Here is a 13,387-nt window from a genome sequence, read left to right on the forward strand (position 1 = left end):
GGAGAAACCAGAAGCATGGGAACCAGTTAGGGGGCTATTAAAACAGTCCAATTCAATTTCTTTCAATTTGGCTAAGAAACACCAAGATAAAACTTCTGAGATCCTTAACTGAGTTATCATCTTTGTGAATGTGGATTAGGGGACAGATTCAAGCAATATTGTAGAAGTAGATTTGGAAGGACTTAGTAACTGTCTGGCATTGGTAAGGGAGAAAAAAAAGAGAGAAGTTCCTAAATTACTCTAACTTTCCACTCTGGGTGATTTAGATAAATTGACAGCAGGGCATGTTTACAAGGGAAGGTAACAACATCTATTCTCTTGCATTTGTTCTTTTCTTGAGTTCTCCTCCATGTCGGACTTATCCTTCCTTCCAACTGCCCATGTTGAGCACTGGTATCATTTTCGGAGTCACGCGGTAACTGAGACTTGAACATTGAGAACCACTTTTTTTACTCATCCCTCTCCCTTTCCCCCATTCATATCTAATAAGTGGCCAAATACTATCACTATTAACTTTAAAATATCCCTTGAGCCAATTTCCATCCATATTTCACATAACTTCTAAGCCATCTTCCTAAATCTTTCATCAGACCCTATTACTCCCTTACTTTATATGCTTTATAAGTTTCCTTTCACATGTAGGATCAAATATAAATTCATTTATTTAGCATGGAAAGCTCTTCATCATAATAATAGCTATCATTTATAATGTGCTTTAAGGCTTGCCAAATAGCACACATACATTTTCTTATTTGATTCTTACAACGATCCCTTGAGATAGCTTATTATCCTCATTTTGCAGATGTGTCAACTGAGGCTGAGAGAAACTAAGTGACTTGACTAGTAAATGTCTGAGAAAGCATTTGAACTCAGGAGTTTTTGACTCCATGTCCAGGACTTCATTCATTCATTCATTCATCCATTCACTCAGTCAGTCAGTGAGTCAGTCAGTCATTTATCGAGCTATTTATTTATTTTACAGGTAAGAACATACCATTCACACCCAGAGTTATGTTTATAACTCTTTTCTTCTTCATCATATCCTCATAAATTTTCCTGTCTTTGCCCTCACTCTTACCTCTTTATCTCTTCAAAAAGAAAAAAATGTGGTAGAGAAGAAAAAAGGATAGGATCAATATTAGTAATTTTAAGTGGAAGTTGTCTGATCCCCTCCTTCTCCATTTTCCCCTTCATCCAGTATACATTTAGATCCCTGGTTCTTGCATCTTTTTTGCTTTTCATTTCCCCTTTATGAGCTTTCTCCACAGCTGAAGTTTTTTTTTTTTGGCTTGACTTTTCCCTCCTCATCTTTACCCTCCTTTTTAACCTCCTCTTTCTCTTTACCTGCTATTTCTTTGTTTAACTTAATTGTATTTATGTACCAAATTCTGAGTGTGTCTGTGACTGTCTTGTGTGTGTGTGTGTGTGAGAGAGAGAAAGAGAGAGACAGAGACAGAGACAGAGAGAGAGAGAGAATTCAACCATCCTTTGCTTGTTTCAGATAAAAGTGAGATTTCAAAGATGTCCCTCTCCCCCAAACTTCAGCTCTGTGATAGTATGTTACTGTATTCTTTGTCTACTGACTCTAATTTTGAAAAATTCTCAAGTTCCTCTTCTTTCTATTTTTCCCTTGTGTATTCATTTTTCTCTCCTTTTTCTTCTCTTAAAAACAACGAAACAAAAAACAGTCAACTGTCTTTCTTCACTCCTGCCTTGACCATTTAAGACAGGAGCATTCTATAAAGACCTTTGTCTCTTCTCACTTATTAAATCATAAGCAATTGCTCATGATTCAGACCTTTAAATTTTCTCAATACATCATGCTGTACAATCTACGCAATTGATTCGAAAGACAGGACAACTTGTGTTCAGACCTCCTTTGAATGCATATGAACGGTGTGACTCTGTGCAAATCACAACCTCTCAGTGGATTTCAAAGAGGATGCTGGTTTGCACTGGTAGAGGAATTTGGTCACCAAGAGCTAATAAAAGCACAACTCTAGGCTGAAAGTATATCTACATTTATATCTATAAGTATCTTTATATGCTTAGAGATAAAGACAGAAATGAAACCTATGTAGAGATACATAATAAAGATACATATACATACATACATATAACCTGTCATGTCTCTCTTTGTCTCTCTCTGTCTTTATCCCTCCCATCTCCATTAAAGGTCTATTTTTCCCTTGTAGGATTATACCATTTTGCAGAACATTATCCTTGTGTGGAAAACTGTTTTGTTCCCTTGTTGGAATATTTTATTTCAGTATTTATTTTGCTTTATCATAATTATGGCATAATTTAATGTGATCTTAACTGTGATCCTTGCTCATATCTCCAGTCTCAGTCACTGGACTGACATTTTTTATGCCAGGTTCTACCTTCTCCTAATGCTTCCAAGAGGAAGGCATGGCTAAACCCTGGTACTAACATGCATAACAAAATACAAAACTCATCTCATTATCTCCAATAGCTCAACTACTCTACATAAGCAGACAAAATAGTCATCTTAATAAAGAGAACTGATGAAGTCACTACCCAGAGGAAGGACAAGTATTCATAGTATATTTGGTGCCAGCAATCTTGCTAGGTGCTGTGAATACATGGTAAAAGCCAACAGGTATTGATGATAAGTGTGTATATAAGGTATACGGAGGAAATATAAAATAACAAATATTATTGGTTATCTAATTCTATATAATGATTAAATTAATAATAATAATATGAAGGATACATGATAGTTAAGGATTTGAATCCTAAATACTGAGTTATAGGAAACTGATTTCTAGACTTTTAAGAACATGAAGACCTTTTCGTAATATCCAACAATTATTCAAAATCCAGTTATTGAGGCTAAAGAGCAATCTGATAATTTTAGTGACCAAATTTATTAGAAAATGTTGAGCAATAACTCCAAAGGGCAAAGGGTCTATGGTGAACACATGGCAGTCATTGTTCAAGATATCTATTTATCTAGCTAGACTAATTTGAACATTTTCACAGAAATCTCTTATGTTCTACACCTTTAGCAGAAAAAGTAATTAATAGCTCATAGGTAGTCATTACAAAGTGAGGATTATGGATCTACAAGTGGAAGAAAACTTAAAAGTTATCTGGTGCCACCTCCTCATATGTAATGGCAGGAAAAACTGAGGTCCAGTTACTAAGTTACTAGCAATTCTTTCATTCTACCAAAATGGTCAAATATATAGAGACACAATGTGTCCTTTCTCTCAAATGTAAGTTACTCTGATTGTCTCTTGATTTTTATGCCTAACCTTTTTTTTACAATACACCATCTTCAATATTTTTGGCATTATTTAAGATGCTGAGATATATTTCAAAGAGTTTTGGACATTCAATATTTTCTGTAGTAAATCAAAATCAGCTTTCCATACTTCTCAATAATATTCAATAATTCTCTCCTAAAACTGTTTCGTTTTCAGATTCCTCCCTTCAGAAAACTTCTGGGTGCTTGAAACATATCAAGTAGGTGAAGATGAAGAATCATTCTATGATAAATGAGTTTATTTTGTTAGGTCTCACCAATTCCTGGGAGCTTGAGATTTTCTATTTTGTGATCTTCTTCCTTGCCTATCTATCAATCTTGGCTGGGAACTGTCTCATTATACTTATACTGACTTTTGACTACCACTTGCACTCGACCCCCATGTACTTCCTCCTCGCCAACCTCTCTTTTATTGACATACTTTTTTCCACTGTTACTGTCCCTAAGATGATCGTCGACTTCTTAAGGGAGAGGAAAACCATCTCTTTTTGGGACTGCATGGCACAAATATTTCTAGTTCATTTGTTGGGAGGGAGTGAGATGGCTCTTCTCATAGTAATGGCTATTGACAGATATGTTGCAATATGTAAGCCCCTCCACTATATGACTATCATGAACCATCAAATTCTGGTAGGAAGTGTGCTGCTTTCATGGACAGTTGGCTTTGTGCACACTATGAGTCAAATGGCCTTTATGGTGAGCCTGCCCTTCTGTGGCCCTAATGTGATCGATGATGTTTTTTGTGACCTTCCCCTTGTGTTAAAACTCGCCTGCACTGACACTTCTGTCCAGGAGCTGCTTCTTGTTGTATTCAGTATGCTCATTTCCCTGATCTCCTTTATTCTTTTGCTTGTCTCTTATATTGTTATATTAGTTACTGTCTGGCTTCGCTCCCCTAGTGGACTGTCTAAGGCTCTGTCTACACTATCTGCTCATATCACAGTGGTAACTCTTTTCTATGGCTCAGTAATCTTAATCTATGCTGGGCCAGTTAGTTACTCATTAGATAAATTTCTTTCAGTGTTTTCCTCAATTATCACTCCTCTCCTGAATCCAATTATCTATAGCTTGAGGAATCGGGAGATGAAAGCAGCCATCATTAGACTAAGAAGTCGACAGATCTGCTCCAAGCCAAACTGCTAAATGATGATGAAATTTTTAACTGTACCTGAGAGAATATTTCTTACAATGACTAATTCCCTATATATGTATGCATATTTTATAAATAAAAATCAATCTTATTTTCAAAATAATGTATAAATAATATTCGAGAAATAGTTTTGTTTCCTGCTTTGTATGTTGCTAACTCTCCCTTAATTTTGAGACCCTCCTAACTTGAATTTGATTCAATCTTGGAATTATAAATTGCAGAAGACTTCAGCAAGTTCTGTATAGAAAATCACCAATTGAATTAGATTATTTCTAAAATAGTTTCCATTCTTTGGTCCTATGATCTTTTGTTATTATTTGAAATATAGCTAAATTTCAATTTTATAAATAATGGTAGGAAAGGATTGAAAAATTGAATGCTTTAAAGATGCAGTCCAAGAAAAGAGTTTGGCAAATTCTCCATGAGTTTCAAAAGCGATTTCAGGTGCTATGACCAAGGATAGCTAAATCCCTTTACACTTGATGACATGAAGCTTGTGGTGGCAGGAGCTTGCTGAACACTTGGAGCAGAGCTAAGAGGCACTTGGTGAGGCAGTTGGTGAGAGCAGTTACAAGCTGAAGGAGAGTGACAGCAGTCAGCTGGCTGGAACACAGATAGGAGATTGCAATGGAAGTGGCTGCAGGTGCTACAAAAAAATCAGGGCTTACCCTCATGGAGACCAGAGAGTGCTGAACAGGGGCTTGAGGCCAGTGGGTGGTCTTCTTGCTGGGGGGCCCTGGCATTGGCAGGGGAAGCACCAGTATGGCTTGGCTTCCTGCCATAATGTTTTTCTGTGGCCTCCTTGTCACTATTGTGAGATGGGCATACTGGTTTTGGATGTCGAACTGGGGACACTGGTCCATGGGTCTGCTACTTTTGAGTTTCAATAAATGCGTTAACTCCTCTTCCTTCTACTTAGAGAATTCCTCATATCCTGCGATTCTGGACCATTCAAGTATACTCATGGTTGTCTTTTAAGTCATGAATTCTGCCTTAATGATATACCTGTAGGACAAGTTTGATTTCTATACTTATCAGTATATGTTACTCTCTTCTTGAACCAAATCTGATGAGAGTAAAGCTCATATACTACTCTTCTCCCTCCCTGCTTTCCTTCTACTATAATATGTTACTTGTGCCTCTTCATGGGATGTAATTTACTCTTTTCTACTACCTCCTTACCTCTTCTCACAGAAACCTCTCTTTACAGCTCTTAATTATATCAAGGAGGGTAGGAAAGAGGTAGTAAACAAAGATAACTTCAACATTTGGATCCTACATGACCAGGATAATGATGATTACAGCAATTAAATTAAAGAAGTTTTAAGGAATTCAGTGGAGGTCTGTATGCCTGCATAATGAAGGCTCCATTTTAATCTCTTTTCTACAACCATTATTTTCGTCCTTGAACGTATTACATGGATGAACCTTTTTGGGAGCAAATTCAGACAGAGCATAAGTCTATCACTTTGCTGAAATTTGCATCTGCTTTAATGACCACACAACATTTTTTTTCTCTTGAAGCCAAGGGAAAACCACCATGGCTTGGTAATAATTCCCATGTGAATTTGCCCTTTGGTCTTCTGTGCTCAGTATTATCTAAAACTGTTTCTAATTTTTTCCTCTTCTTGCTTGGGATGTCATATAAGTCTCTCTTCCAGGAGCCCCAGGAAACCCATCATCTTCACTGTGTCTGTGTCTCATTGAAGTGCTTGCTCCTTGATGTCTTCATCTATGGGTGGTAGGTTGAATGGCCGGTGCTATCTTATATAAGAATTTTTGTATTAGAGCCACGTAACAGACAGATTTCTGTATAGACTTACTAATTGAATAGCAAAGATGGACTTTTACAATTGAAGGCCAGTGAAGACACAGTCATCCTCAAGTAATATCTGGATAACTCTTTCTACGTTCTATAGAATTAAGAGATTGAAAATTTTGCCTTTGCCCTTTAATTCAATTCTATAAACATTTAGTAACTTCCTACCAGGTTCTATTCAATATCTTAGCTATGGGGGAAATGTAGATGAAAAATTATATAGTCTCTGACTTGAAGAAGTTTACAACCTCAATGAGATGAACTACCAGAATCCTCTACCTCTAAATCTATGACCCTATCATGTATTCAGGCTAATATCAAACAATGATTATAGTAATAATGGGTGACACATAAGATAATGGGTGTTTTATAATTTGTGTAGAACTTTGTATGCACTATTTCAAATGAAATAAATGATTCAGATGGAAACATAGAACATTGCAAATCTTAAAGCACTATGTACATGCAAACTACCATCCTAATATTCGTTATTACTTGATGTATGATTGCAAAGAATTTGAATGCATTATTATGTTGCTGAGTATAAGAACCCTGTGAGGGAGGTATTCTATCTGTACAATGAGGGAAATTGACTGTGAGAGGTTACATTTTTGCTTATGGTCATATAGGATTAGAATCTGGTGATCTTCTGACTCCAAGTCTGGCATTCTTCCACCCTCCTTCTCATGTACACATAGAAGTATGAGAACAGTATAGAAAGACAAAATGTGATAAGAACAGACTAGAGAACACTAAAAAGCAAGGATGGTGTGGTCACTTTTAGCTGGGTGGACCAGAGAAGGCTTAACGGACTAAAGGGCACTAGAACTGATGAGTAGAAAAGATGAATAAGGATTGTCTATACATGGTGGAATCCTGTTGGAGTGTGACAAGACAGGTAAGAACAAGATGACAAGAGGAAACAGGCAGTTTTCTGTTCTGTTCTGTTATAGACAGGCAATAACTCTGGGGGCATGAAAGGCCCTAATGGGAAGACTAAGGGGATTATATTTTATATATACTTATATATTTGTTTTTAGTAGGAAGCCACTGATGGGTTTTGAGGTGCAGACTAACCTATTACTTTGGAAGATAATTTTATCAGCTGTGTAAAGAATAAATCAGAACAAGGCTCTTTAACTTGCTGCCTGGGAACTTGTTTTTTAAATACATTTAGACAACTTTATTTTAGTATAATTGGTTTCTTCTGTAAATCTATTAATTATATTTAATGCATTTGCAAATATACTGAGGAGCTCATAGGTTTCACCAGACCACCAAAGGGACCCATCACACAAAAACAGATAAAAAATTCAAAAAGAAATGGGAGAAACCAGAAGCATGGGAACCAGTTAGGGGGCTATTAAAACAGTCCAATTCAATTGCTTTCAATTTGGCCAAGAAACACAAAGATAAAACTTCTGAGATCCTTAACTGAGTTAACATCTTTGTGAATGTGGATTAGGGGACAGATTCAATCAATATTGTAGAAGTAGATTTGGAAGGACTTAGTAACTGCCTGGCATTGGTAAGGGAGAAAAAAAACAGAGAAGTTCCTAAATAACTCTAATTTTCCAGTCTGGGTGATTTAGATAAATTGACAGTGGAGCATGTTTACAAGGGAAGGTAACAATGAGGGAAAAGATTTCTTGTTTCCCAATCTCACCATCTATTCTCTTGCATTTGTTCTTTTCTTGAGTTCTCCTCCATGTCGGACTTATCCTTCCTTCCAACTGCCCATGTTGAGCACTGGTATCATTTTCGGAGTCACTCAGTAACTGAGACTTGAACATTGAGAATCATTTTTTTTACTCATCCCTCTCCTTTTCCCCCATTCATATCTGATAAGTGACCAAATACTATCAGTATTAACTTTAAAATATCCCTTGAGCCAATTTCCATCCATATTTCACATAACTTCTAAGCCATCTTCCTAAATCTTTCATCAGACCTTATTACTCCCTTACTTTATATGCTTTATAAGTTTCCTTTCACATCTAGGATCAAATATGAATTCTTTTATTTAGCATGGAAAGCTCTTCATCATAACAATAGCTATCATTTATAATATGCTTTAAGGCTTGCCAAGCAGCACACATACATTTTCTTATTTGATTCTTACAATGATCCCTTGAGATAGCTTATTATCCTCATTTTGTGGATGTGTCAACTGAGGCTGAGAGAAACTAAGTGACTTGACTAGGGTAACACAGCTAGTAAATGTCTGAGAAAACATTTGAACTCAGGAGTTTTTGCTCCATGTCCAGGACTTCATTCATTCATTCATTCACTCAGTCAGTCAGTCAATCATTTATCAAGCTATTTATTTAATTAACAAGTAAGAACATACCATTCACATCCAGAGTTATGTTTATAACTCTTTTCTTCTTCATCATATCCTCATAAATTTTCCTATCTTTGCCCTCACTCTTATCCCTTTATCTCTTCAAAAAGAAAAAAATGTGGTAGAGAAGAAAAAAGGATAGGATCAATATTAGTAATTTTAAGTGGAAGCTATCTGATCCTCTCCTTCTCCATTTTCCCCTTCATCCAGTATACATTTAGATCCCTGGTTCTTGCATCTTTTTTGCTTTTCATTTCCCCTTTATGAGCTTTCTCCACAGCTGAAGTTTTTTTTTTGGCTTGACTTTTCCCTCCTCAACTTTACCCTCCTTTTTAACCTCCTCTTCCTCTTTCCCTGCTATTTCTTTGTTTAACTTAATGTATTTATTTATCAAATTCTGAGTGTTTCTGTGACTGACTTGTGTGTGTGTGTGTGTGTGAGAGAGAGAGAGAGAGAGAGACAGAGACAGAGAGAATTCAATCATCCTTTGCTTGTTTCAGATAAAAGTGAGATTTCAAAGATGTCCCTCTCCCCCAAACTTCAGCTCTGTGATACTATGTTACCATATTCTTTGTCTACTGACTCTAATTTTGAAAAATTCTCAAGGTCCGCTTCTTTCTATTTTTCCCTTGTGTATTCATTTTTCTCTCCTTTTTCTTCTCTTAAAAACAACGAAACAAAAGACAGTCAACTGTCTTTCTTCACTCCCGCCTTGACCATTTAAGACAGGAGCATTCTGTAAAGACCTTTGTCTCTTCTCACTTATTAAATCATAAGCAATTGCTCATGATTCAGACCTTTAAATTTTCTCAATACATCATGCTGTATAACCTACGCAATTGATTCGAAAGACAGGACAACTTGCGTTCAGACCTCCTTTGAATGCATATGAACGGTGTGACTCTGTGCAAATCACAACCTCTCAGTGGATTTCAAAGAGGATGCTGGTTTGCACTGGTAGAGGAATTTGGTCACCAAGAGCTAATAAAAGCACAAGTCTAGGCTGAAAGTATATCTACATTTATATCTATAAGTATCTTTATATGCTTAGAGATAAAGACAGAAATGAAACCTATGTAGAGATACATAATAAAGATACATATACATACATACATATAACCTGTCATCTCTCTCTTTGTCTCTCTCGATCTTTATCTCTCACATCTCTATTAAAGGTCTATTTTTCCCTTGTAGGATTATACCATTTTGCAGAACATTATCCTTGTGTGGAAAACTGTTTTGTTCCCTTGTTGGAATATTTTATTTCAGTATTTATTTTGCTTTATCATAATTGTGGCATAATTTAATGTGATCTTAACTGTGGTTCCTTGCTCATGTCTCCAGTCTCAGTCGCTGGACTGAAATTTATTATGCCAGGTTCTACCTTCTCCTAATGCTTCCAAGAGGAAGGCACGGCTAAACCCTGGTACTAACATGCATAACAAAATACAAAACTCATCTCATTATCTCCAATAGCTCAACTACTCTACATAAGCAGACAAAATAGTCATCTTAATAAAGAGAACTGATGAAGTCACTACCCAGAGGAAGGACAAGTATTCATAGTATATTTGGTGCCAGCAATCTTGCTAGGTGCTGTGAATACATGGTAAAAGCCAACAGGTATTGATGATAAGTGTGTATATAAGGTATATGGAGGAAATATAAAATAACAAATATTATTGGTTATCTAATTCTATATAATGATTAAATTAATAATAATAATATGAAGAATACATGATAGTTAAGGGTTTGAATCCTAAATACTGAGTTATAGAAAAGTGGTTTCTAGACTTTTAAGAACATGAAGACCTTTTCGTAATATCCAACAATTATTCAAAATCCGTAATTGCAGCTAAAGAGCAATCTGATAATTTTAGTGACCAAATTTATTTGAAAATGTTGAGCAGTAACACCAAAGGGCAAAGGGTCTATAGTGAACACATGGGAGTCATTGTTCAAGATGTCTATTTATCTAGGTGGACTAATTTGAACATTTTCACAGAAACCTGTTATATTCTACACCTTTAGCTGAAAAAGTAATTAATAGCTCATAGGTAGTCATTACAAAGTGAGGATTATGAATCTACAAGTGGAAGAAAACTTAAAAGTCATCTGGTGCCACCTCCTCATATGTAATGGCAGGAAAAACTGAGGTCCAGTTACTAAGTTACAAGCAATTGTTTCATTCTACCAAAATGGTCAAATATATAGGGACACAATGTGTCCTTTCTCTCAAATGTAAGTTACTCTGATTGTCTCTTGATTTTTATGCCTAACCTTTTTCTTACAATACACCATCTTCAATATTTTTGGCATTATTTAGGATGCTGAGATACATTTCAAAGAGTTTTAGATATTCAATATTTTCTGTATTAAATCAAAATCAGCTTTCCATACTTCTCAATAATATTCAATAATTCTCTCCTAAAACTGTTTCGTTTTCAGATTCCTCCCTTCGCAAAACTTCTGGGTGCTTGAAATATATCAAGTAGATGAAGATGAAGAATCATTCTATGATAAATGAGTTTATTTTGTTAGGTCTCACTAATTCTTGGGAGCTTGAGATTTTCTATTTTGTGATCTTCTTCCTTGCCTATCTATCAGTCTTGGCTGGGAACTGTCTCATTGTACTTATGGTGACTTTTGACTCCCACTTGCACTCAACCCCCATGTACTTCCTCCTCGCCAACCTCTCTTTTATTGACATATTTTTTTCCACTGTTACTGTCCCTAAGATGATCGTCGACTTCTTAAGGGAGAGGAAAACCATCTCCTTTTGGGGCTGCATGGCACAAATATTTCTATTTCATTTGTTGGGAGGGAGTGAGATGGCTCTTCTCATAGTCATGGCTTTTGATAGATATGTTGCAATATGTAAGCCCCTCCACTACATGACTATCATGAACCATCGAATTCTGGTAGGAAGTGTGCTGCTTTCATGGACAGTTGGCTTTGTGCACACTATGAGTCAAATGGCCTTTACGGTGACTCTGCCCTTCTGTGGCCCTAATGTGATCGATGATGTTTTTTGTGACCTTCCTCTTGTGTTAAAACTTGCCTGCACTGACACTTCCGTCCAGGAGCTGCTTCTTGTTGTATTCAGTATGCTCATTTCCCTGATCTCCTTTATTCTTTTGCTTGTCTCTTATATTGTTATATTAGTTACTGTCTGGCATCGCTCCCCTAGTGGGCTGTCTAAGGCTCTGTCTACACTATCTGCTCATATCACAGTGGTAACTCTTTTCTATGGCTCAATAATCTTAATCTATGCTTGGCCAGTTAGTTATTCATTAGATAAATTTCTTTCAGTGTTTTCCTCAATTATCACTCCTCTCCTGAATCCAATTGTCTATAGCTTGAGGAATCAGGAGATGAAAGCAGCCATCATTAGACTGAGAAACCAACAGATCTACTCCAAGCCAAACTGCTAAATGATGATGAAATTTTTAACTGTACCTGAGAGAATATTTCTTAAAATGACTATTTCCATATATATGTATGCATATTTTATAAATAAAAATCAATCTTATTTTCAAAACAATTTATAAATAATATTTGAGAAATAGTTTTATTTTCTGCTTTGTGTATTGCTAACTCTCCCTTAATTTTGAGACCCTCCTAACTGGAATTTAATTCAGTCTTGGACTTATAAATTGCAGAAGACTTCAGCAAGGATCTGCATAGAAAATCACCAACTGAATGAGATTATTTCTAAAATAGTTTCCGTTCTTTGGTCCTATGATCTTTTGTAATTATTTGAAATATAGTTAAGTTTCAGTTTGATAAATACTGGTAGGAAAGGATTGAAAAATTGAATGCTTTAAAGATGCAGTCCAAGAAAAGAGTTTGGCAAATTCTCCATGAATTTCAAAAGCGATTTCAGGTGCTGTGACCAAGGATAGCTAAATCCCTTTACAAAGAACAATTGAGTAATAACTGTGCCATTGATTTATGTTATACCCTGTAGAGTATAGTGGTCATAAGGCTGTTTAGTTTACCTCAACAAAGTGCATGGATAGAGCACTATGAGGGTGACATTCAGATGAGATTACACACAATTGCAATTGCACACAATTACAAGCACCTGTTGACATGAAACATACACATACACACAAACACACTATTCTGAAAGAAACAAAAAATTTTGATATTAAAAAAATTACCATTGGAGCAGCTCTCAGGACATCTTGTTTCTACAGTGCATGATGTCAGTATAGCCAACTGAGATGGCAAAAATTCAGTCTTAATGGTAATTTTGCTTGTGGAAAGCTAAGAATGAACATTTTTAATCAATAGACTTTTATGTTTTAAAATGTATTTTATTCATTTCTTATGTTTTTACTTTGCATAGATTTCTCCTTGTTTTCTAACCCTTATCCTTTCATAGTTATTACTTAAAACAAGGAATTAAAAAAAAAGACGAGAAAAAATTTATTTGGCTATTCCCCAATCAGTGGGCATATATTTGTTTACAATTTTTTACTATGTCAACAACAAAACATACTTGATATGCACATATATGGAGTTTCTTTTTGGTCAATGCCATTCTGAGTGTGTATGCATAGCAATGAAGTTACAGGGCATGGGCATTTTAGTCACTTTGACTGCATAGTTACAAAGAGGATTCCATTATATTTACACTAATGCACATTTCCATCAACATACCAAGTCAGGAAGCATTTATTAAGCCATTTCCTCAAAACTGATGTTCTGGAATATGGTTAAAACAGTCACCACTGTCAAGGAGCTCACTGAAATATGTGGAGACAACTTACAAAA

At 35.8% G+C, this 13,387-nt stretch overlaps 2 protein-coding genes across 2 annotated transcripts; both read left to right on the forward strand.

Moving 5' to 3' along the window:
• Positions 1–349: 349 nt before the first annotated feature.
• On the forward strand, positions 350–4,435 carry LOC118829799 (olfactory receptor 4K13-like). The gene is made up of 2 exons (XM_036736673.1): positions 350–415; positions 3,497–4,435. The coding sequence occupies exons 1-2, from the start codon at positions 350–352 to the stop codon at positions 4,433–4,435; spliced, it is 1,005 nt and encodes a 334-aa protein (XP_036592568.1).
• Positions 4,436–11,100: 6,665 nt separating this feature from the next.
• On the forward strand, positions 11,101–12,039 carry LOC118829800 (olfactory receptor 4K13-like). The gene has a single exon (XM_036736675.1). It carries the CDS (start codon positions 11,101–11,103, stop codon positions 12,037–12,039), a length of 939 nt encoding a protein of 312 aa, XP_036592570.1.
• The last annotated feature ends 1,348 nt before the right edge of the window (positions 12,040–13,387 follow it).

This window comes from Trichosurus vulpecula, chromosome 8 (genome assembly GCF_011100635.1).
Source record: "Trichosurus vulpecula isolate mTriVul1 chromosome 8, mTriVul1.pri, whole genome shotgun sequence".
In the NCBI taxonomy this organism is placed as follows: Eukaryota; Metazoa; Chordata; class Mammalia; order Diprotodontia; family Phalangeridae; genus Trichosurus; species Trichosurus vulpecula.